Raw genomic sequence first — 26,180 nt, forward strand, 5'->3', positions numbered from 1 at the left:
TTTGGAGTGAGCAGGCATTAAAGTGGGCACATTGAATTAATTAATGGTATTATAAACACCACATAAGAAGAAGTTTCGCAAAAGTCCTTGGACTTCCACCCTCCTCCACAGATGAGTCATGTTTCCATTTCTATACTGGTTCTCAGAAATACTTCTGAAGTAAAACAATTAACTTAGTAAGAACATAAACCTGTTCTTTGGTGCAACATTTTGTAAATCATATGTGTAAATTCATGTGCTTCATGTGGATGGAACATTGTGTCGTTTGCTCTGTAGTTTTCACTCAGTGTGAACGTTTCTGGTATGAATAAAAAAGCTTCCAATCTCTGTATAGCCCACAGGAATCGATTCCTCATGTCCTTTATATTCCCAAATATGACTCAGTGGATACTGTATAAAACTCTACTGTTGCCTCAGGCTGCAAAAGATTTTGCACAAACAAAACTGTCATGTAGGATGATTGTTTTCTCCTTAGGTACAACACCTGAGCATCCCAGCAATAAAGAATAAGTCGTTTTGAGATGTTTTCTTTCATGCACTACAAAGTTCCTTTAAAAACAAAAATGAACCCAAAGGATTTTTTAAAAACTGGAGAAAAATTTTACTGCAAAATATGACTATAATACGTATTTTGTGGTTGAGGTCTAACAATACTTTAAAAGCTCAAAAACCTGAGCAAGAGCCACTGTTCCTGAATACCAAACTCACTCGCCTGTAACACAAACCTATTGACGTGGATTACTAGTTTCATTTCTCCTACTTTTTCTTTCAGCCGTTTAATAATAATCACAATCCGCTTTACTACATTCTCTGCAGCGCTCCTGTGTTTGCAGAAATTTCCTTATACTGGGAACATGTTCAGAGTCATTCTCCTCTGGAGGTCATTTAGAAGTGCTACATCTTTGAAGAACAACTGAAACTTATTATACATTTCTCTCTGAAATTCTCTGCATATTAATATAGACACACCATGGAAAGTAGTGACGTGTTCTGACTTCATTGATGACGTGCATGTGTGTCCTTCTTTCTTCCTGGAAGAGCAGAGGAGGTAAAATGTTACAAATATCTTCAAGACATCTGCAGATAATCATTCACCTTTGAGCTTCCTTTGGCCCTAAGAGATTTGGATCCTCATTCTTCAGTGATTACAGACAGATATCTTTCCACAGTCTTTGTGACATATTGGTGCTGGGAATGTCAGGAAACCTCTTCATTTTCTCCATCTTCATTTTAAATAGAATGGTTGAAATGAGCCTCTGATCAATGATTCATAGCATCAATAAACTGTGAAATTTGTCATGAAGAAAATGCAATTTTATTTTTACCAGTGACAAAATCATTTTACTCTTTTCATCACTACTTTATAATATTATCGTTTTTGTATCTGTGTGGTATTGACCTCAGAGGGCAACTTTTAAATAAAATCTACAGAACTAAATAATTTTTTTAAGCCAGTTAATTTTAGGGTCCAGTTAATTGTATCAGATTTTATTCAAAAATCATGTATCAACTAAATAAGCAACATTCTCATCTTCTTGCTCCTAAATATTTGAATAAATAGACATATGAGCTCAACACAAGAGATAACCATTGTTTTTAATCTGTTATTTAAGTTCAGGCACCAGATTAGTGCAAAGTGCTACTTTACCCATTCAGCCTTCAGGAAATCCTTGAACATCCATGGAACATTTTGGCAAAAAAAATAAAAAATCTTCCTTGTGGACTGTGGAGGCTGACAGTAGTGCTGGGAAAATCAGCGCTGCTGCAACATGTTTTGTACTGAGATGGTATTTTAGGTTTGAATAGCTTTGCTGATAGAGTAACTACTTTTACACAAGTTCCATACAGCAATAGTGTCCAATAAGATGATTTTTTTAAAATAAAAATGAACCTACAGTGTGGCAAGAGAAGCAGCTTTGTTTGTAGATGTTGCTTGTGCATCCGAGTTATGGGCATAACAGAATGCAAAGGTTCAGCCCAGAACCTTGTATGAAATAAAAATGAATAATTGTATACAATATTTAATGTCATAATTAATTCATCAAAACTGTTTATACAGCATGCATCACACAAAAAGTCTTGAAAATGAGTATTGAAGAATTTATTTTCAAAATATAAGCAACTACAGTTCTGAGGCAGAACCAAACATTTCTTGCCTACATTTCTAAGGAAGAAACAAGCTATCATTTTTCAAGGAATAGAAATCCAGAGAGCGACAGTCAAACAAGAACATTTCACCATATCCAAGATTAAAGTCCTGCAATTCATTTTGCTTCCAGCGCTTCAGCCTCCAAATGAAAATTTCAAATCAATGTCAAATGTTGCTGCACCTGATGTGATCATGTTTTCAGAGCCAAAGGACACTGTGCGGTTTCAGAGATTACTCGCTTTGAAGAATAAGTAGCTTGCAATGCCTGGGGAATGAAAATGGGCTGGTGTTTAAGAGTTGCTTTAGCTTCTTAAACGGAACGCCATGGTCTGTTTCTCATATATCATCCACAGAGGTTTATGTTTTAAATGAGAGGCTTTTGTATGGAAACAGCATGTTGTCATTTTGTTTATGACATTTGGGAAACATGGTGACTGAAATTCTGGATGGAAAGATTCTGGTTTCTGGAGCCAAGAAACTTTGCCATCTGTGATTTGGGCTCTAGATAAATCCTGAACATGAAAGGACAAAGAGTACAGTTAATATTTTGGAATGTGATGTTTAAAATTCTGGAGCTTTTTCCAATAAAAATGATGGGAAAGAACCAAGCAAAACGTTTAAGGCAATTCCTAAAGAAAACTAATTAGTTTGTATTGAGCAGTATTTAAAATACCAAATGGAAAGATGTAATATTTCTATGCAACTTGTCCTTCTTACCTTGTAACAGTTCATAACTGAGGTGTATGTGTTGGTTTTCAGTGTCGAACTCCATGGATGTTCTGCAGCTTTGTCTTGTCTTTCAGTTGCTCATCAGTTTCATTCAATCCAGTTCAGATTTAATTATAAAAGCAACTTCTTATGGGACCAAACTGGCACACTTGGAAAAGACACTGAGATGAGATAAAAGAAAATTCCAGGGCTTACTGAGAAACACACAGAGAAAAACTGATAAAATGACAAAAACAAAACGGAGTAAAATCAACATGTCTTATGTTTGTTTAGGTGGTTTTTACTGTACAGCAACAGCCCTGAAATATCTGAATTGACTCCTGCATTTGATCCTTTTTTCAATTTCTTCTCAGCTCGATGATCCTGACAGCTGGATTCCATCATTCAACCAGGGCTCAGGTTTATACTGGTTTGTACTGGAGTCACAAAGTCCAAAACAGTCTGATAGGTCGAGTGAAACCACCAGCTAAGCTGCTTCATGTTTGCTGCTGCTCATCATGCATTGCTGTGGTTCGGTTCACATAACCCGTTTAGTATCACCAAACTTAAAGTTCTCCAGAAACTTTATTGTTCCTTCATTAAGTCTGAAAAACTGTTTAGTAAAGTTTACTTTCTTTGTGTTAAAAGTCTATTTCCAATTATGCTGACTGCAGCCTTATCTGCTGCAATCTGTGCAAAATTGATGTAGCTTTTCCTAAAAAGTTGCAGAAAAAAAATAAAATCAGGGGGGAAACCATGATATAAGTGGGTTATCAGCAAAGTGCAGCTGCCCTAGAATGATTATTGCAATCTTTCTTACTGCTGAAAGTATATTGTTAACAGATAACAATACACTTTATATCACAGATATACTTTATATCTGTGATACTGAAAATAGGAATATAAGCTACATGAACAGTGTTATTTATACAACTAGAACATTTCTGAAGAAATTTAAACGGGGCCTGCCAAAGAGCGCCCATCGGTCTGGACCCGGCGTTCCGACACTGAAAGTTAGCATCGAGGCCATAGAAAGCTGCAGCGCGATCAACAGCATGAGGAGAATCACGAGAACGTCGACTGACATGGACTTGCACCATTCAGCGTGTTAAAATGAGCGTACGAGCTAAAATTAGCCAAAATGCTAACAGAAGCCTAAATGTTTTCAGTAGCCTGTGAGGCATCACCAGCATGTTGACTGTAATTCACTTACTCCATTCAGTATACTAAACTTGGCTAATAAGTCAGAAAAACAGGTAATGGCTTATTTAAGCTAAAAGGCTAATGCTAATGAACTGCCTAACCTTCGCTAAATAGTAGTCAATAGTGTGTGGAAAGTCACAAGCATCTTCACTAACATGGATTTGCACCATTCAGTATGATAAAGTAAGTGTATCATCTAAAAATAGCCAAAATGCTAATGTTAGCATGAATGCTGTCAGTAGCATGTGGGGCATCACTAGCATGTTGTCTGTACTTTACTTACTCCTTTCAGCAAACTAAACATGGCTAGTAAGTCAGAAATATAGCTAATAGCTTATTTAAGCTAACAGGCTAATGCTAGCGAACTGCATTAGCTTAGGCGGCGCAGGGGTGCAGGGGTCACCAACACAGGGCCCGCGGGGTCGGGCCCCCTGTTGCCCGAGGGGATCTTGTCAATTGCCCGCGGAGCAAGTTCTAAAAATAGCAATCGTCATCGGGAGCACTGCCAATGAAATTATTTAATTTAATGTTTTTACATTGAATTAATTACATTTGTTTATATTTAGATTTTTTAAAAAGCAAATTACAAAAAATGTTTAAAATAAATTGCTTTATGCATAAAACTCTTTTCTATGGTTAAAGTTCAGAACTGCGCAGACGCCTGCTGGATTTTATCGGAGGGTAGCAGCGCCTGCAGGCTGCACCCACTTTGTCTAACTTAAGATTTACCTTGAAGTAAAAAAAGAAAAGAAATATTTCTGAAATTTTTATTATCGAATCCTCTTTACAATAGTGGAGAAAAAGAAAGATCTTATGTCTCAAAACATCTTGTACGTAGCGCACGTCTGAGTCTGTGGGGGTCAAAGGGCACGCCGAAGCTTAAATCTTTTTGGTCAGTTTACTGACCAATAGGGCGGCTTGGTGCTTTTTCTGTAAGCTAAAGATGAATGACAGGAGTTTGAACCTCTGGTAGTTCTAAGAGGAGTTTGGATCCTGGTGGAGCTTTTTACCGTGTCGGTTTGTGAACATTCAGGGTTTTAATTTGGCCCAAATGGAAATGAGTTTGATGCCCTGATATCTGGGATAAAAACAAGAGAATCCTGGACTATTTTGAATGTAAACAAGAATAAAGAGTGAGATATTTGGTGGTGGAATGATGTCACACCACCAGTGATGGAAGACTCTGTGATGTCACCGTCACAGGCTGTGATGTCATCAACTGCAGAATTGTATGCAACACAATTCTGCATATTTTTCATTGCTCGCAATAACACTGACCAGTTCAGACGTTCGCAAAGCTCTTTAGAGAAGTTTACAGATCAACGATTGTAGTGATTGAATTAGAAAATGTCTCATCAATCACCGAGATTCAACAGTGGATCGATGGGATCCCACTGGAGACGGGGAGGCCAGCAAAACCCCCCAGGCAGGTTCCCTCCTGCACACCCGACTGTCTTCCACGGGGAAATTCAGCGACTCAACTACCTCCTGGAAATGGAGAGAGCCGGAAGGGACCAAAAACTGTCCCACCTGGAGGCCGAACTGGAAGAGACAAAACTCCAGTTAAAGAAACAGAAAGATCTCAAAGAATCTTTCATCAACCAGGCCAAAGAGGCAAAGAGGGAACTAGAGAGATTAGAGAAGTTCAGTGACCCAGCAGTCCTTAACGCTGCGGTCATTGCTTCCAAGGTTCACAGTGACGTGAAATACATGAACAAGAAGTCCTTGCAGCAAGTCTTTGAGGAGTTGAAGGTGGCCCACCTCCTCAGCCGGGAAGCTTTTGTAGCTGAAGTACAGGCTGAGAGAAAGAAAAGTGCGGCGCTCCAAGAACAACTGGACCAACTCCAGACTTCCTTCGAGGAGCTGAGCTCCAAGCATGAAGCCAACGATGCTCTGCTGACGAAGGAGGCAGAGACACAAAAGATTCATGAAGCGAGGCTTCATGAGGAACAACAACTGCTGAACAACCTGAGAGCCGAAAAAGACCAAATGTTTCTGGAAATGTCCCTAAAGATCGAGTTCCTGCAAAACAGCGAGCAACTTCTGCAAGAAGAACTGACTCAGCTCAGACGTTCATACAGTGAACTGAACTGTCGATATGAAAATGACGTTTCTGAACTGAAGCAAGACGCTGAAAGATATCAGGAGGAGCTGAGACAGGAGAAACACGCCAACATTAAAAGAGAGAAGGAGAATCTGCAGCTCATCAAAGATCTGAGAGCCGAGAAGGCGGAGCTCTCCCTAAACATGTCAGAAGAAATCACCATCCGACAGAAGAGGGAGAAACAGCTGCTCCAAGAACTGGATCAGGTTCACCTTTCAAACCAGGAGCTAAAATGTAGATTTGAACAACACATCATGGACATACAACAACAGATGAAGGAGGAGAGAAAAGATCACATGGAGAAAATAGAGGAGGACAAAGTGATTCTGGACACCATGAGAGCAGAGAAGGAGGAGCTCCTCCAGAAAATGTCAGAAGACCTTATGGATTTACAGCAGGAGGTCGAAACTTACAAGCAGCAGATCGAGCAGGAAAGAAAAGCTCACCTGGAGAAAACAGTGGAGGACAAGATGGTTCTGGACAATCTGACAGCTGAATATGCCATCCTCCAGGAAAACAAGACAACAGAAATCAAATTCCTGCAGGACAAGGAAAGGAGCACCCAGGCTGAGCTGGAGGAGGTAAACGGTTTGTACCAAGAGCTGAACTGTCGGTACGAAACCGAATTAACTACATTAAAACATCAGGCAGATCAATACAAGGAGGAGATCAGATGTGTCAAAAATGATCTAGAAACAGCAAGAAATTATTTACTGCTGGCTGACAGTCTGAGAGCTCAGGAAGAAAATTTCCACCAGAAACAACTCACAGTTTCCCAAGAGATGGAGAAAGATCATCAGAACCAAGAGGACCCGGTCAAAGTGTCGAGTCCAGAGGTTTCTTCTGAGGAGGAACTCTCAGGAGAACATTTATCTGGTTGTTCCACCGATCCAGAAACCTCAGAAGAGACCAAGGTCTCTGGAGAAACTGTCCAGGAGAATTTGGACCAACAAAACCTCCGGGATTTGTTGGCCCAAATCCTGGAGGACCGCAAAAAGAAGAAATCCAAAATTTCCTTCTGGAAAAAGGTCCAAAACGCTCTGCGGTGGAAGAAGCCAAAAAACAAACAGAACAGTGAAGAACATCCAGAATAAGCCTAAAGTTCTGGATTGTGATATTTAGAGGAGGAGAAAGACGTGCAGGAGTCGAACCGAGGACTGGAATCGAACGTGTGGAGGTCATAGCCTCTGTGAACGGGGCGCCATGACGCTCCATCAAGACCAAATTTAAAAAGTTTTTCCCCTGTTGACAAACTAGAAAATAGATCCCTAGAAAATAGATCCCTTCCCAACCCAATTGGAAAAAACGTGGGCAGCACGGTGGTGCAGCGGTTAGCGCTGCGCCTTCACAGAGACCATCTGTGTGGAGTTTGCATGTTCTCCCCGTGTTTGCGTGGGTTTTCTCCGGGTGCTCCGGTTTCCCCCACATCTCCTAAAACATGTCGGTCAGGTCAGTTGGTCGCTGCAAATCGCCCCAAAACACTTTCAGAAACTCCAAACCATAAAGTTCAGTTTTATTGTTAAACTGGTCAGATTAACTGGTCAGATTAACTGGTCAGATTAACTGGTCAGTTTTATTGTTAAACTGGTCAGATTAACTGAATTAGCCAAACGTTACGTTTTGCCCTTTTCCCTTCACTGGTTTAGAGCCACAACAACACTGGGCTCAATTTTATAGCAACGTATTGATTTAAGAGTTAAAATTTCTTCTTTTAATAGTAATGATTTCTGTTTATTTTCACTGTACTTTGTGCTTTTAATGGTTTGACCTTTAGTTGACCTTTTCTACACACTTTTCATATTAAATTGCACTGAATTGTAGCTCATTAAACTGTTTAAATCTGTATTTTAAAAAGATTATAAAAAGGATCATGCAGTGGCTGTTTTAGGGCGACTGTGGCTCAGCGGGTAGAGTGGTCGTCTTGTGACCAGAAGGTTGCAAGTTCGATTCCAGCTTCCTCAGCCACATATTGAGCTGCCCCAGGGCGGGGCACTTAGTGGCAAGTTGCCCCCCCGACCTGCATGTGGGTGTAAATGTGACTGTAGTGTGAAGTTCTTTGAGTGTCAACATGACCAGCAAGGATCAACACAAGTTCAGTTCATTCTCCTGTTTTTATTTGATAAATCCTGTTTATGTTTTTATACCAAACATTAAAAGCTGATTTAACAGGTTTGGATTTCTTCAGGTTCCAGGATGTTAATTGAAGATTAGAGTTTAATCTAATCATAATTTAATACTCTGGACCATGAAGAAGCTGAAACACGTTTTATCTGGTTTGTTTGTTATAAGAAAAAAACGTTTTTATCAGAAATAACAGTTACTGTGAGATCTTTCCGTTAGTCTTTATTTATAAATACAGATTCAAGATAATATAAGAAACTTAACAAAAAAGTGCAATTTAATATGAAAAACTGTAGAAAAGGTAAAAAGAAGAAGAATCAATGAAAGCATGAAAACAGAGAATTTAATCAGAAATCGATACTTAAATCAATACTTTGTAATAAATATCAAGCTTTTATGTTGTCTGCTTGTTTAAAAGAGAAGGAAAAGGGGCTAAGAAATGTCTAATTCAGTTATTTTTTAACCAGATTTATAGTAAAACTGTAAATGATGTTTTATTTAGGACGTTTCTTCTAGGTTTTGTTTGTCAACCTGGTTCAATTCCCAGTCCTGGGGAATCGGCTGCATGTCGTTTCCTTCTCTCTCCTCCCAAGTTCCTGTTCAGCCTGTTAAATAATGGCCTAAAAAACTTTATTAGAGCCTAAAAATCTTTTTAAAAAACTAAAAAGATTCATTTTACCTCACAGCTGGACCAAAGGTCAGAATCTGTTTCCTCATCTTAAAAAACAACTTTCTTCCTCTCTCTCTCATTTTCTCTCTTTCTTACATAATTAACAGGTTACTTCATATTTACACACAAACACACACGCCCACACACACACGCACACACACACACACACACACACCCTCCATGGGCTGCCACCTTATCGTGGTGGGGGGGTTTGAGTGTCCCAGTGATCCTAGGAGTCTTGCTGTGGGGGCTTCATGCCTCTGGTTGGGCCCCCCAGTGCAGACGGGTCCAAGGTGAGGAACCAGACCAAGTGCAGCCCAAAGATCCTGATGAAGAAAACGACCATTGGAAACAGTGGTTCTGCTGGCCCCTACATGAGGCCCCACCCTGGAGTTGCCCCTTGTGAGAGGCGCTGGGCAGGAGTGGGCTGACTTGTTGCCCCCCGTCTTGGTGCAACAAGACGGGGGGGGGGCAGACAGCTTCTACCTCTACCTACGGGTTTGGGTTGGGTTCTGACTGTTTATCCAGCCTTTTTAAGTCCTGGAGGGGCTACTGGTGAGTGCAGTTATTGCTGTTGACAATAACAAAATTATCATTTGTTATTGGAGTCTCCAATAACAAAAGATAATTTTATTCAAAATGTATTTATTAAAAAATGCTTAACAATTCCTGTTATGAATGAATAGCACAATGAAAGAAATAATGTCTCATCTAAATATCCCTCACTTAATAAAAGTTAACAATAACTCTCCGCTCCCAATAACATGATACTCAGTAATGAACGAAATAATGTCTGTTCTGTAGACTATTGGAAAAAATAAATTATCAAATGAGCTAATTAACAAAAAATACCTCTTGTGTTGCAAAAATAACTCAAAATGTACCAAAAACGAACCCGGTCTGAAAGCGGGGAAACTCTTTTGTAAATCGTCGGTAAACATACATTTGCGCTTTGGCATGTTGTTACTGACAGCCACGCTATCTATCTTCTGATTAAGAACAGGGCTGCCCGCACTGACGCGGCTCAGGGTTTACGTCACACGCAGCGCTGTGCGCAGGGCCCTAGTGCCTGTAAATTTAATGGTCCAATGAAGGTAATTTAAAAAACAGGACATTTCCTCACTTTCTAAAAAAACCCGGGACAGGACGTGAAATACGGACATGTCCCGGGAAATACGGACGTTTGGTCACCCTAATTAACGGTAACGAGTGCATAACAATAGGTTCCTGCTATTGTTTTAGTTGTTCTTACCCAGAATGCCCTGCTCTGTTGTCCACTTCCTGGTTTTGGAGCGGTCTCCGGTCCGTTCACATACGCATTCAAACGTACCAGACTGCACCTCAACCAAACCCAGGCTGAGGTTTGTAGAGGGACCAAAGTTCAGTTTGATGGCTTATTTACGTATTCACACCTCCGCAAACAAACTGAACTTTGACTAGACAGGCAGACTGGAGTTGGATTAAAGCAGACTAAACAGGGTTGGTATGATTGCTGCCTTACAGATCAAATATTCTGTAAAATCAATTTTTTTTTATCTGTCCATCATCTTATAATGTTGTTCCCTCATTGAAACAAACCTGGAGGGTCGCCTTTAATCTCCATGGCAACCATTCAACTGTGCAAAATGCCTGGGTGGACTTAGCTTCACCTTTGAGGCGCAGCTCCTCCCCCACTCGGCTTCTCAGACTAGCCAGCAGCAATTAGCAAGCAGCTGCTGAAACTTGAGCTCATTATAGGAGCTGCTGCTCAGAGGAGCCATATTGGCAATACACACTAATGGAGGTGGTTTTATGGGGGTCTTTTTTGCTTTTTTTTTCTCGCCATATTAACTCAGAATCCCACCAGAAGTGATGGCTCCAATGCCGGGATCAAGCCGCATGTTTTTATACCACTTTTGTAGGGTTTAATTCAGCGTTTTGAGCTCTATTCACGGAAGAAGAACTAAAGAATAATAAAGAGACACCTTATTGGGTGTAGAGTAATAGGTTCCTGCCATTGCTTTGCATGGCAGGCCCCAATTACAAAAAAACAAATAGGTCAGAAATTTTATCTTCAAGTTTTTCAAAAACATTCTGTGAATTTAAATAAATCATTTCCCCTTCAAAATCAAATATTGCTGAATTATTTTGAGGACAGAGAAGTTATTTCTGACGGTGTGTATTATTGTGAAACTGTCCTAGTGAAAAGTTTTGTCAGATTTTCACATTTTGTGGAAATGGTGCTTTCACAAAAGAGGTGGTAAAGAAATAAAACATTGCATAAAACCCTGTTAATTTTTAATATTTTAGGTATTAATAAATTATTCTTGTTTTTTGAAAGCCTGCAACTGCCTCATCACCACACTTTGAGTCACCCGGACAAATAGGCTGAGTGGAACGGTTCACACATCCTGTTTTCTTTTCTTCCTGCACCGTTTGAAACGAGGGTCACAGACCACAAGGGAGGCTCAACACAGGTCCCAGTCAGGACTCCACTAAATGTCTCATTCATGTCGAGGCGCTGCCGGGGTAGATCTTTAAAGATCAGCATGACTGATGTGGTCATGGGGGGGGAAAAAATCACAACAACCGGGGTCAGTTTACTCACTAGTAACAGAAGTCTGCAAACTTAGAAAACCAGCCACAGAGGATGACATAAGCCTATTTCTTTCCTGCACACTTTCCAGTCATTCAGCTTCTGGAAAACCTCAAAAGAAACATCACTCATAATTATGCAAGGTACATTAAAGAGGAACACCCAACATCACGAGTTCAAGCACAGCTTTGAGTAAAATCAGTCAAGCAAACAACACAAACCATTAGAGACAGCTGTAACTGATACAGTTTAATTTAGGAAGGTGGAAGTGGACTTTTCTCTGATTGCTTCTCAAAAATCTAGACATATTTCAAATAAATCCTGAGTAATGGTAAAATAAACTTTCAAATCACATAATCTTACAAACAATAGGCGAACAGTCTACCGTTAAGGGAAGGAACACCGATGTCTGAACAAGCTTCTTCTAAAATCAAATGGTTGGCAAAAATGAAAGCTGGGAATTCACACAAGCCAAATCTCTGTCATCTTTTGAATTTCCTCTGCATTATTCTTCTTGCTTTGCACATTTTTGCCATTGTCTTTTATGTTTAGTACCACTGCAGAGACTGATCCTGACAGGAGCCAATAACTGTAACAAGCAGCTATATGCTGAGAGAAAAATCATTTTTTTAAACACAAACCCACACTGCTTCCCCAACACTGGACTCATGCAAGCTTTCATTTTCTACTTTCGTCTCTCCAGATCTGCAGTCCAATCCTGGTACTTCTTAGCACTGCCACCTTGCAGCCAGAACCTCCTGGACTCTTTCTGCATGGAGTTTGTCTGTTGTCTCCATGCGTCCATAGCTGTTCACCAGATACTCCAGCAATTTCCATCCCAGTATTGCTCATCAGATGAACTTCTTGCACCAAATTACCCTTCAAACTGATCCTTCTCATGTCTTGTGTTGCCTTATCTTGCTTTACTGTATTAAGAAGGTAAATTGTGTGTCTTAAGCAGTTGATCAAAATTTAAAGTATTTTTTTAAGTAAATTGGACCAGATTATATTACAAAGCACATAGACCATAAATGAAACATAAAACTCTGTTACTGCAATTCATGCAAAGGTTTCTGTAATACTTGCATCATTTTCTCTTTTTCTTTTTTTGTCAGTAGTTCCATGCAGTCTTTCATCCCAGGCCAGTCTTTGCTTGTTCCTCGACCATATTTGTCACATCACATTGTGTTCTGGTTTGCATTCACATCTTTCTGCTGCACAATTATCTTTGATCTTTGAGTGATAAGAGTGGCCCTGAATCTAAAGGTTCGCCTCGACTTTGAGCTCATTTTATTCATGAGACGAATTGGTGCTTAGTAGTCTGCACAGTTTTTTAAACACCAAATCAAGTTTTTAGATAAAAATACCTTTGAAGATTCACTTGGATAACATCAAACATTATAAAACTAGAAAATACTTAAATAGAGAATGCACCAAAAAGACAAGGATGTCGTTCTCTTTGAATCCTCTCAAGGAGAGAGTCTTGGGATTTTCTCTGGCACCCTTGATGATTTGATAAATAAATGATTTGGGTGTGACATTAACAGCAGCAATCTTCTTTTCTGTAAAACCCTTTTGATGAAAAGCAGTGATGAAATCTTAGGGGTGATGAGGACTGACAAAAGTAAAATGATTTCAAGCACCGCTGTTTTTTTAAAGCATCCTGTCATTCAACCAGAATGACCGGATGCCTTTAACTATCTCTCCTTTGTAACATTTTACCCTGAGCTAAATTAATTCAGATCAAGTTTCTCAATTCAACTTAAAATTCGAATATTTTATTGCAATGAGAAATTAAAGGTCATAACTAAAACCATTCAAACATTTTCAGTCATTGAGGATGGCGATGCTGTGGGCAGGAAGACTCTCCAGTAGTAGTCAGTCTTGCAATAAACTTAAGATGCCTCTGACTGAAGACTGTTGCTGTATGACAGCCTTATGACATGCTAACAGCTCAATGCCCTGTCCATCAGCGCTGCTAATCCACCTCATTTACTTTTGCCGCTCCCCTTTAAGGGACTTCTAAAATAAGGTTAAAAAAGTTATACCTTTTTAAACTTAACCTTTACCAAAGTTGGTAAACTGTATTTTAAGCTGATTACCTGGCAGAAATGTACATGTTTCAAAAAATATATATTTCTCTCAGTTTTTTAGGTTAATCTGGCAGGTTGTCACAAAGAACCACATAACTTTGACAGAGCAGAGAGGCTCATTTTCATCTGCAAGTGCACTGAACAGCAAGGAGCAGCAACCTAAATGAGGCTGCTTTTATTGGCTCCTTAGTGTTAAGCTCATGCTGGGTTCAGCTCAAGCAACCATAGCCTGTAGAGTTAAAGAGCTTGTGAGGTCTGGACTTTCAGCTTCTGCGGTGAATGAGTCAGTTTGTAATTATTTTACCCACAAAACAATTATTTATTCTCTGTAGCTGATAAAACCTTTACCGCCAGATGTGTTTGGGGTCCCTGCAATGTCTAATGATGCCTGAGGTTTCAGTAGCTCGCACACATAGACCCTGGTAATAGACATCCTTAGCATAACTGTGGTAAAGGTAATTTCAGTTTTCATTTAAAAAGGTTCCAACTTGGTAGACTAATTCACATCCTAGTGGATGTGCGGTAAGAGGCTTTATTTACTGAAGAAATATATTATGGATGAGATAAGCTCTGGTTTGCATTTTAAAGATGTGAGAAGAGAAACAGCGACTCATTCAGTCAATTAGCTGCAGCGTGAAATGCTTTCACACGGTCGGTGCTTGAAAATTTTTGTGTTATAATGACAGATTTAAAACAAAATGTAATTTTTAGCAATAAATCGATAGATTCATGAGGCCAACGTTATACACATCTACAAAAAGCTAAAGTTCAAAGTCTGGAGATATGAAAGCATAATGCAGCATGCATGTGAATGCTGCCATGCACACCATCTCAAACACACTCCTTTGCAGACATTAACCTTGAAGGCAGGACAGATGTGCCCTGGGGGCGTCTCCTTTTCAATCACTGAGTTTCCCATGGGAATATCTCCTGAGCAAGCCACTCTTAACAAACAAAGGAATGTCAGTCTGTTCTGTTTTTTGCAGTGACACTATGATAACTGAGTTTCAAACAGTTAACAGAGCTGGAACTTTTCTTACCTTCAAGAACCTCTTAAAGTTTGGTGCAGGTGTTTTGTAATGAAGCTAGGGTGCAGACATCAGACCTGAGGGATAAGCTGTCACTGCTGCTCCATGATAATGAACCATCTTGGCCTCCCTTTGGAAGTTTGGCCATGCTCAAAACAGTTCTGACTGTCCAGTGTGAAACAAAGGACAGCAGTGCATTTTTGATGCATGCCATAACAACTCTGAAAACTGAAGACTGAAAGTTTCATACTGCACCTTTAACTAACCAATCTGTTCAACTTGTGTGTTCAGTTTATGCTTCTCTGCCCATTTCCCTTTTACAGATATTCATATTAATGGCCTTTACCAAGCTCCGCCCACAACCGACCCATGTGACCAAAAGTCTCACAAACGTTGTTTCTATGTAAACATGACTGATTAGTGCATCATTTCTACCGGATTTTCACAATATATCAGTCACTGCAATGGACAGAAGAACTAACGAGTTCATGTCCTCATCTGGGAGGAGGTTACTGCTTTCTCAGTCAGAAGCTGGTTTCAAACCTGAGGCCAGCAGGTGTCAGTCAGTTATGGTAGATCTGAAATTTGGTTTGATGACCTCAATATGAGAAGCTATAGACTGATAGGAGGAACCAGAGAGCTCTGTAAAGGTAAAGGCAAATCTTCTGAAGCCGGGATATAATTAATTTAATTTCACATAATTACCACGGTAGAAGCCATGGTAACAAAATTTGTTTGTTAAAATTTTATGAAATATATTTGTTCTATGTGATGTTGTTTGTGAGTAATGACGTATACTCACAAACGAACGAGGTAATTAGTCCAAAGTTTAGAAACTACAGCGGCTGTAATGCGACTCAACTCAAAACCACCCGTACCTTTTTACTCGCTCTCTCTTTGTAGCTTAAGCACACCTGTTACCGTGGCAACCGCCTGCGCCCCGCAAGACGACCAAAGATTATGTTAAAAACATTATATTCAGTCCGTTACGATATCAAGTTTCCAGGCTTGATATTTATTTCTCAAGTTTTAATCAGCGTTTCCCTGAACACAGCGATGGTTGATTGACCAGCTGTACTTGGTGCTAGAGAGGCTAACACGAGGAACAGTTTAGTCCAAAGTATTTTCTGCTAAAATAAAATCTTCAGTGTGTGTCAGATACAGAACACATTACATATTGATCTGTTTAGCTAACGTAAGACTGTGTAGCAGACAGGCTTCAAGGTGTAGAATTTATATCAGTGCTGGCTGCCATTATGCTGTACTTAGCTAACGGGAAGCGTGTGTTTGTGAGACTGCCACGCACGTGACCACGTAGAATGGGCATCAGCCAATGAAAAGCGGCCCCTGTGGTAAGGTCCATTGGCTGAAATGCAAGGATCTGTTATTGTTAAAGATTTAGTGTGTGGTTAAACAACACAGGCATAACAGACTGATTATAGAGCAGAGACAAAATAAAAATGAACTCTGTGGGAGGAAGCATGCAGGTTGGTGGTCTGTCGCTGTTGGCACAGACAGAGTGTTTCCACTGGAGATGCCAAATGGTCACAGGTTGTGCCAAGACAGAGATGAATCAAGGCAATGGGCTGCGGTATTCCCACATCCCTGATCACAGAAGGTACACTCTGCAGGGAAACTGGGACAATCCGGAGGTGGGAAGGGTTTCTAATTCGCTCTGAACAGAACTTTGACTCATCAGTGCAGCAAACCCCTGCGGTACGTTTTTTTTTTCTTAGATCAAAGGGCTGAACCCCAATTCCAAGCACACAAACAGAGTGAAACATCTGCAGCAGAATCCGTGCTATTTCCCCCGAGGATTTTCCAAATGGACATATTAAAACAAACTCTTTCCTGTTGCTAGCCACACCTTTGACCACTGGAGCGCTGACCACTGCTTGGACACATCTGTGCAACTTTGAAAGGAAAATAAGCAAAAATGTCCTTCTTAATGCTGAGAAAATTTCAAAAAGAAATATTTTTTTCCTAACAATTAATTTCACATCACATAAAACTCAATGCTTTCTATATAACTCAGCTGGAAAGAAGTTTTTAAAGGCCTTCACACAAAAGTGAACTATGTAAGCTAAATATAGTATTGTGAATATACACCCCCCCTTTTCTAAAGGCCCATAAACGAATAAAGTGACTTCTCTGCCATTGATCCGGTATTTCTGCAAATGACTGGAGGGATTGCTGCAACAGCCTTCTTGTTTGTTGAAAGCTCTCCTCTGGCTCTGTGAGAGATTGTGTTGCTATGGTAATAAGCATCCTGGCAAGTACACAAGGAGAAACTCTCTAAAAGCAGAGTCTGTGAATGTGAAGATCACCCACAGGCAGAGCATAAATGACAGAAAAGCTGCCTGGGGGTGCAGCGGTTAGAAGGGATCTCACTGCCATCATACACTGAAGGATTTACTCTAGAGTTCATGGTATGGTGACAGAGAGGATAAAGCAGTGAACAGCACATCTTGGCTTTTTCTGTCTTTTAGGAATGTAGCACTGGGGAAGGATAAAAAAGTCATACATCAAGAAACTATAAAATATGTAACAATAAACATGTCAGGTGAAATGATGACCCAAGACCCGAAGGAAGGCATTAAACATCCTCTCTCATTTTTTAAGAAGCATAGATCAGAATACAGAAACTGAAAATGAGTAAGTGGCCAAACACAGTGCAGAATAAGCATGAAACACTTCAGAAAAGGTAAAAGAATGTTTCAACTTCTGCAGTTTTAATGAGAAAAAAGCTAAAAAACATTTTGCGGAATATCATCCTCCATAATGGAAGCAATCCAAACAAAATGAGGAATTCCATGTAAGAACATGGCTTAAAATAAAAACAAGATCAACCAGAGAAACAGCAGAAAACAATTCCACTCAATCTGCATGATGATATAACACATTTAGGTTTTTCTCCTGCATCAAGCTCTGACATTACAAATGTTCTGCCTGTGGGTGACAGTGTCCATTAAAATGCCTGGATGTGATTGAGCCCTTGTTGAAGATCCGCTGTCTGGTCTGGAGATAAATTTCCTCCCACACCAACTTTCTGTCTGTATTTTCCTCTTTGGCCTTTATGGCTGTGCTTACCAAGAGGTTTCAGCATAAAGCAGTCAGATGATTTACAGGTACGCCGAAGGTTGCAGAGTTTTTATGTCACCCTTCTGGCCTCCTCTGGACTCAGTCATATTTAGATTGTTCTCTGTGTTCATTTCTTTATTGCACTTCTCTCACTCTTTCCGTTTTAATCCTTCACATTACCCACTCAGAAACTAAATGCATTTAAAAATGGAGGCGTCAGTCTAATTATATGCACTAGTTTCATAGTTCTTGCCCGTTGATGATTAATCTATGATATATTTTTGCCTTCAGCAGCTTAGATATAATGCATTATGTACATGTCTTTCTACTTGCTTCTGAACCCCTCTTTTTGCACAGATGTCTTTAATATATCTGAGTAGATTGCCACAGTCATAAAAAGATGGAATATTGCTCTTATTTTACAGGTAACAGAACCAATCAAATCCATTTTTGGTGCCAGAACCGATACTGATGTCATTGCTGGATTGGATGTCAGGCCACTGATCTGGTTCTGTGTTGCTGATGGTCATATATTGACTGAACGTAATACAAAGAAATTGTTGCAAACTGATATAATAACATTTTTATATTAATCTCTTAAACTGTCTTAAATATATCAGTGGATTTTGTTTTTAGATTCAGCACATTACTTAAACTTTAAATAAATGGGTAGAACCTTTTCCAAGCGTCTGCAGTGAACAGAGAAAATACAACATGGGATAACTTTGGCACGTTTTCCAAACATTCATAGCAAGATGTCCTGCCACACTGTTACAATAACACTAAACAAGTAGAGGATCCTTGGAGCTCTACAGAGTAACAGAAAGTAATCCAACAGTAACTGACTGTAATCCAGCTGGTTTATAGAAATGGGGGATTATGCCAGGAGGAGTAGAGAATTTAGAAACGGTGGTAGCCTGTCTGACTGAAACGAGGTGGAATATTTATAATCTAAAAGGTAAACAGAGACAACTCTTACAGCTGAGATGCTAATGGCTAATAAAATCACAAATTAAAAGTTGTAAAAATTATTTAAAAGTGCATCATGTGTTACTGACTTCTTTTCAGTAAACTAGTGAACTTCCTCTGTAACCTTCCTGGTTGTGAGTTATCTCAGTTTGTTAAGCACAAACACAATGCGACATTTCCTCAGGTCTTGAGTAATTCTTCACTTCAGAAACGATCCGTTAATGACACCGTAAACAAATAATGCTAGCGTGTCAGAAGCACATTTTCAACCTATTTCACCAAGAAGCCAGATGAAATTGGTCTGCACTTTGAAAGCATTCCTGCTATGTGCAAATCTCATAGCACCGAATCCTGCTGGAACCTGAACTGAAACAATATCATTTCATCATGTAAAAGCCACTTATGTCAGGAGTCAAAAGGACAATTAAAAGTTTTCCAAGAGCCAAGGAGCACTCTCAGAGGATTTTCAGGAAGACTTGAAAATATTAGATTCTCTTTTTTCCATGAAAAAAATAAGCAATGAACTAAACCACAAATGGCCTCTGTCCTTCCTGCACAAGTATGAAGCTTGTTTGAAGTTTGCTGCGGGAGATTTGGACAACCCAGCGAAATGCTGGGAGAATATAGTCTGGTCAAACGTGGTCAAAGCTGACCTTATTCAGTGTGGTTACACACACACACACACACGCACACACACACACACACACACACACGCACACACACACACACACACCCACACACTGTGGTTGGAGGAAGAATGGATCAAAACAGAACACTGTTAGAAGGTGGTAATATCATGATTTGGGCTGATTTATAGCATCTTCTTCTAACAGGCTTTATATAACTGAAAGAAGGATGAATGGAGTAATTTACCAAGACATTCTTCATAAGAATCTGCTGATGAAATGACAAAAGTCCAGAACCTAAATACAGAGAAGAACTTAGGAAAACGATTGTGAAGGGAAAGATTTACAATTAAAGAAAAAATACAGATCTTGGCATTAAGAAAACAGGATATGAAACCATGGTGAAGACAACAGAAGAAACCAGCAGTCAACAATGGAAACCAAAGTCCCTAAATACTGAAGAATAAAGACTGGCAATGAAGTCAGGTGCGTCTTGTTAGAGGAATGCAGAAAAGCTGAGGAAGAGTGCCGAGCAGCGGATTAACAGAACAAGCTTGTTAATTCCAAGGCAAAATGGCTAACAACAACATCCCCACTAAAATGCAAAAGGACGTTTTAATAGTGTACAGAAACTGTCAGTGCTCTAGTGGTTTGTTGACATTAGCAAATATAACCCAGGACACAAACAAACACTAACTATTAAAACCAAATAGCTTTAAATTGGAAGACAACTCTATTAGCAAATACTGAAATCATTTTAGTCAGAAGTGAAAAAGCATGTATGCAATAAAAGAAAAAAAATGGTTTCATAACCATTTCGGACCAGCAAACCAATGGTGTTGCTAAACATTTCAAGCTTTTTGCCCCTTGTAACATTTAATGTGAAGTCAAACTTCTTTGTCAGAAAATGAGCCCAGATAATTTATTTATGAAGCTTACAGCTGACTATTATTCTATATCTATTAGTAATAATAGAACAAATTTTACTCAGGTGCAGACCTTTAAATTAAGCCTGTCTGTCAGTTTATACACTGCTCCATGCTACTCTGTGCTGACCTGACCGATCTGTTGTGGTGTCTGACATCTGAGTGCCGATAACTTGTTTCACTTCACATTGATATTCATCTCAAGTATAATTCTGTCTGCTTCCAGAGCATCAGCTTCAGAGAGATGTCTGAGAGGATTTTAACTTGTCATTCTATGCTGTCTTCTTTTTCTTGTATTATTTGGAAGATAAAACTCACTATGAAGACATCTTTCAAACCAAAGTAGAATAAAAATGAGTCAAATGCACATTTTGCCTACTTGTACATAACATTTATGGTTTTTGTAGATGCTATCTGAACATGTTTTTTTCTGTGGAACAAAATAAAAATAAAAAATGACTAGGCTTGCATCAACATAAGGAAACATGAAACCGGCATTTTGAAATTTATCCACAATGGAACCCGATTTCAAAGCCAAACGTTTTAGTTCCCTCACGATGATGAATTTATGCAGATTCAGATTCAAAAACTTTGCAACTAAAATCATCTCTGTGTAGACGAGGCCTAAGAGTTGTTTAAAAAATTGTGCTTTAATTGAGTAACAAAAATCAAACAGTGTTATAATGTATGTCAAATACATTATTTAAATTATGATGGAGAAGGGTTATTTTAAGCAACAGCAAAAACCACCTGGGCAAGATTTAAAGCATAATATAAGAGGAAAACACAAATGACCTCTGAAGGAAGACTAAGATGAAGTTCCTTCAGTTCTGCTGGGGGAGAACCTGTGTGAGAGAAAGGTCATTACCAAGATCTCGCCAGGATATTTCCACCCACTGGAGAACACAAGTGGCCAATTAGACAATTAGAGCAGCTTTTTTCTCTGTGAGCTCTCTTTGCCTCTCTTCTATCACAGGCTCAAGACAGAAATCTTGGACTTGAGCTTGAAAAAATATAATGTAGTGGCTCAGCTGGAGGCCCAGAGGAGAACAGAGGCACAAAACATGAGGGCTAAGAGTTGGATGAAGACTGTGTCATTTGTCTTTGTCAGCACACCGCAGGACTTATTTACGTTCTAAACCCGAGTCATTACTGCCGACTCTGGAGAATAATTATACCTGGATGCATATGGATTACAGAATGCATTTGCAGCTGGTGGTTTTTCTATTTGTTCACTTACTTAGAAGTACTAAACTTATTTTGCAATTTGCTCATACATTTTTAGGCTACCAGGGAGGAAATAGCACAGCCACCATGGGGGTCAGAGTGAGGGATAGATTCAGTTTAACTTCAGCTCAGAGACAGGAGACCCATGCTTATTATACTTTAGTGTGGGTGGAGGCTGACATGCAGAGGTGCAGGCAGCATGGTTAAGTTAGACAGCGCATTGATTCTCCTAGCAAGCATTTTGATAATATTCACATGTACAGTCAGGTTGTAAAATCAATAGTTTCTCATTTAACGTTTATTTTTGCACAAAGCAGTTTCAATTAGTCAACAAACTCTTCTACCACAGACTCTGTTGGAAATTAGGAGATAATTAGTTAATTACTTGTGTTTCAGGAGAAATATGCTGATACTAATGGACAGAGTCACATTTATGTTTCCTACCGTTTTTTTTTTACAACAATTAGGAATTTATTCATTATTTTCTAATCTGATTACCATATTTTGAATACTGAATTTGTTATAGAAAAGCAGCAGAATGAAAGTTTGACTAATTATATTTTTTCAGTCCATTGTTTATGCATTATACCTGATATTTAGCTTCTTACATCATTACCTTTATCTGAATTTAATAAATGAAAGGTAATGAAATGTTTAACCTAAATCTGAGTCAAAAGCGGAAATTTCCTTATATACATTTAAATAAAACTATTTTAAACTATATGTTTAATCTTTCTGAACACTAGTGAGGATGTTTTAACCATTCTGTCACCATTAATTATTACCAATGAATGTAGGAGTCATTATATTTTATCAGTTTATTTTTGAAAATTTGCAACAGGAGGCATTTTAAGCATGGTGTCATGTCACCTCTCTGCACTATAGTTACAACAATTTAATTAAATTTGCCTTTATAGCTGGTAGTGCAGAGCTGTACAGCTGCAGTATATTTACCATTCATACATCTGTGTGATTAAATGGTTACAATTATTTCTTCTAAAGTCAGTGATGCAGGTAGAAGCTATGAATGATATATAATTATCTTCAAGAGATGTGTCATCACTTTTCGCTTTAATTTTTAAGGCATTTGTTTTAAATTTTTTTGTAATTCATCATATTTTTTAGTTTTCTGTAGGTTTTCTATGTTCTAAAGTGTGGACTTCATTTTGAGATGGTTTAAATTTTATTTTGATTTATTTGTTTATATGTTTCACTGAATCAGATTGTTCCCTATATAAACTTGTTGTACAGTAAATGACACTTTGCAAGGAGCTATGTGATGTTTATTTTTTTGTAAACTGGCATCCGGGGTGTGAATATCATGATTTTAAATTAATTAAATAGCAAATCTTTGGTTTGCTGTAGACATAAAACACATGATAGATCATGCAGGTCTGCATTTGTTCAGCTCTGGAGAATTACAGACCTTTGGATTTTTTGCAAATAATATATTCATTTGCATTCAAGGTTTTACGACGCAAGCAAACAGTATTATTATTTTCAGTTTACATAAGGATATGGTATGTATTAATTTCCAAGAACATGAATGATCCAACTCTAGTTAGAGGAATGTGACCTTTGAACCAGTTCAGTCCAGCATCTGGCGAGAGGACAGGAATTCAGAATGTATTATTACCATCTTTCTTTTGAAATTTTTCATCATTTACGATAAACATAAATTAGGAAGTTTAGAAAGAGTATTTTAAAAACATTGAAATTCATCAGTAATGCTGACAGTTTGATCCAACAATTATTTGAAGAAAGCCAAAATGAAAGGTAAGCAGAATGGGTTTTGAGTGAGACATGGCCTGATCTCATCAGCGTGCCTCTGCACTGTAAAGGTGTGAGCTAATCAAATCTTAGGTTGAAAAAAAAGTTCCACTTTTAGGGCATCAATCAGGAACTGCCCTTCAAAATGAGAAAAACAGCTTTATTTGGGGAACACTGCTGGGTATGGGATTACTAAATTACTTTATACAAGTTAAGAAACGGAGGGAAAATAATTGCTTTCACTATTCTGTAATATTCTGATATTCTGTAATCTACCACAGCTAAATAAAGCACCTCATGCTGCTCAACAACAATCTTGTTGTACCACATGAAATTAAAATGCTAGTAGTTATACATCAGCTAAGATGTTAAGATCTTAAAGAATTCCACTGCTTGAGACGTAATGTCGCCAAAGGAATGATATTTCAATTAAAAGTTACCCTACCACTTGGATTCTCTCAGATTCTCTGCCTTCTTTGTGAGTATGAAGCTTGTTTTCCCCTCCGTCTTCCCTTCAGCTCCCCGCCATACTTAGTGATAAATAATAGAACTCAAGCACCGCCTGAGGCAGAGAAGATGCTGAGAACACAGCCGCTTCCCAAAACCCAAGGTTTCAAATCAAAGGATTACTTGTGCTCTGCTATGCAACAGGCAAAATAATGACCATGCAGCATAAATGTCTCCACCCATGGGTGAATGATTACCTGAGAGATGAGAAACAGAGACTATGTAGCAATGACAGAATGGCTGGTGTTCCTGTGGCACTTATACAGTCATGACTGATTGTTTGTGATGCTGAAGTCAGTGTGTAATTAAATTTTACTTGCATAGGAAACAGCAAGGTAATTCTTATGCATGACAATAATTCACATGCTCAGAGAAGGAGTTCACGTTGAGATTTATGTGCACACCTGTGCTACAACTGCTGTGAAATAATTATTAAATCTGAAGCTTTTGTGTTTTATTTAAATATAATAGCTAATCACTGATCAAATAAATAAGTATTGAAACTGATATTTACAGCAGACTGAAAATAAAAAATTATTTTCCTGCACAAAATCTTTAATTCTACAGAACTGATGAATTCAGTAACTGCTACTTTCCATCTCTTTTATGAGATTTTATAACAGTTGTCTATTTCTTACTTTTTTGGCTTTTTCTACTAGATTTTTGAAACACTACAGCATCTTAATTCATCCTTCATATTTTCAGATTCATCTATTTGTCGTTCACTTCATGTGTTGTCTCCTCTCCCTCTCCAGATGTCGCTGCATCATGGACCATGAAACTACTTTCAGTTTTGGACACAATCACTGTAAATGAAACCCCTTTACCTGGGTCGGATCATAATCTGGAAATATTACAAATTCCTTAACTGAGTAAAAGGGAACTTTTTTCTCTCTTTTTTGAATGGAAATTATAAATATTAAAAGTAGGTGTGTTACTAACATGAAACTAAATAGTAAAGGTGATTTACAAGTTCCAGCACTGCCTTAGGGACTTAAGATGTTAGCGATGATCAATGAGCTGTGGATAAACCAAAGACAAGACTGGTGAAAAAATGTTCAAAAATAAGTCACTTAAATCCCAAATCATCATAAGAAATGTTTACTTAATCAATCAGTGTGATTTGGATTTGGCAGGGCTTAGTTTGCTTTGAATTAATAAACAAGAGCTTCACAGAAATCCTCCCTGGGATAAAATGTAATTACTAATGGTATTTTCCCTGAAATCAACAGGGAGACGTCCAAGGCATTTCTGTTTCTGAGGAAAATGTCACCATGGCTCTAACTTTCTGTCTTTACATTTTAGAAAGTTTATTTCACCTGCAATTTTTTTATTTATTTTTTGATCCAATTTATTTAGAAATTGTTGCACAATGAATTGGGAAACTAACTCTGCAACAAATGTTGCAATAGTTATAAATACAATATAACACATCATATATAAAGTACTTGTATTTGTTTTGCTTTGTTTGTTTTAATCAATGTGGTGGATTGAAACATGCCAAATCAGGTATATTTACGTTAACTATAGGAAAGCTTTGTAGTTATTTATCTTCACTTTAAGCTTGTTGCTTTTATTTCTTTCCTCGTTTCCTGTTGGCCAGAGGCTGTTCAGCATAATCCTGTTTGCTTATCCTAAACGTGAAATTTCTGTGAAAAAACTGCCCTTACTGAATAAAACAAGAACAATGCTGGGAAGAGTTGATTTTCTTTGCCTACAGCTTCATGTTCTCATGGCTTTTTGGAGATGAGATATGATCTGCATTACAAGACCCTTGTTTATGTCTTGCTAACACGCCCTTCAGCAAGGGAACACCTTAGCTTTTCATTCTGATCAAAGGCTGATTTTATGCTCTCACTGACAGTGCTTGGTCCCTTTAACTGCGGGTGTCATTATTTATATCCAATTAAATGCGCCATTATTAAATCAGACTGAGTCTTTGATGCACCATGAGAGGGTAATACAGTTAAAATAATGATTTAAGATGAAGTTTAAGTTCTCCTTGTGATACCAGCAGCTTTCGGATGATCCTAACAAGCCAAACACTTTGATTTATTCTAATACTGTCATGTTCAGCCGAGTCCCCAGTGAAAAATAAAGACTGGTGCCAGTGATGGAGATGAGGAATGTGTTTTCATCCGATCATTACCAGGGGAGAATAAAGCTAAATTAAAATGGAAATACTGCCATCTAGAGGGTAAACTTGTTCACAACAGCCTACATTTATTAATTTTTTTTCTTGCAGCCATTTTGTGCTGGATGAAATAAAGCCAAAAAAATAAAACTCTCTGCTCTTGGTAAATTTACTGTCTACCACAGCTTTTGTTTTTTGTCACTAAAACTTTTGCAGATAAATATTATTGTGTTGCATGTTTTGTTTTGGTAAAGTGACTTCTAATCCTCCAATCATGACCAAATAATTC

General features: G+C 38.5%; 1 protein-coding gene across 1 annotated transcript; it reads left to right on the top strand.

The window, feature by feature from the left end:
- Positions 1-5,068: 5,068 nt before the first annotated feature.
- LOC122837328 (centrosome-associated protein CEP250-like) lies at positions 5,069-12,833 on the top strand. Its single transcript, XM_044127616.1, has 2 exons — positions 5,069-6,745; positions 12,234-12,833. The coding sequence occupies exons 1-2, from the start codon at positions 5,408-5,410 to the stop codon at positions 12,387-12,389; spliced, it is 1,494 nt and encodes a 497-aa protein (XP_043983551.1). The 5' UTR covers positions 5,069-5,407; the 3' UTR covers positions 12,390-12,833.
- Positions 12,834-26,180: the final 13,347 nt, after the last annotated feature.

This window comes from Gambusia affinis, linkage group LG09 (genome assembly GCF_019740435.1).
Source record: "Gambusia affinis linkage group LG09, SWU_Gaff_1.0, whole genome shotgun sequence".
NCBI lineage: Eukaryota > Metazoa > Chordata > Actinopteri > Cyprinodontiformes > Poeciliidae > Gambusia > Gambusia affinis.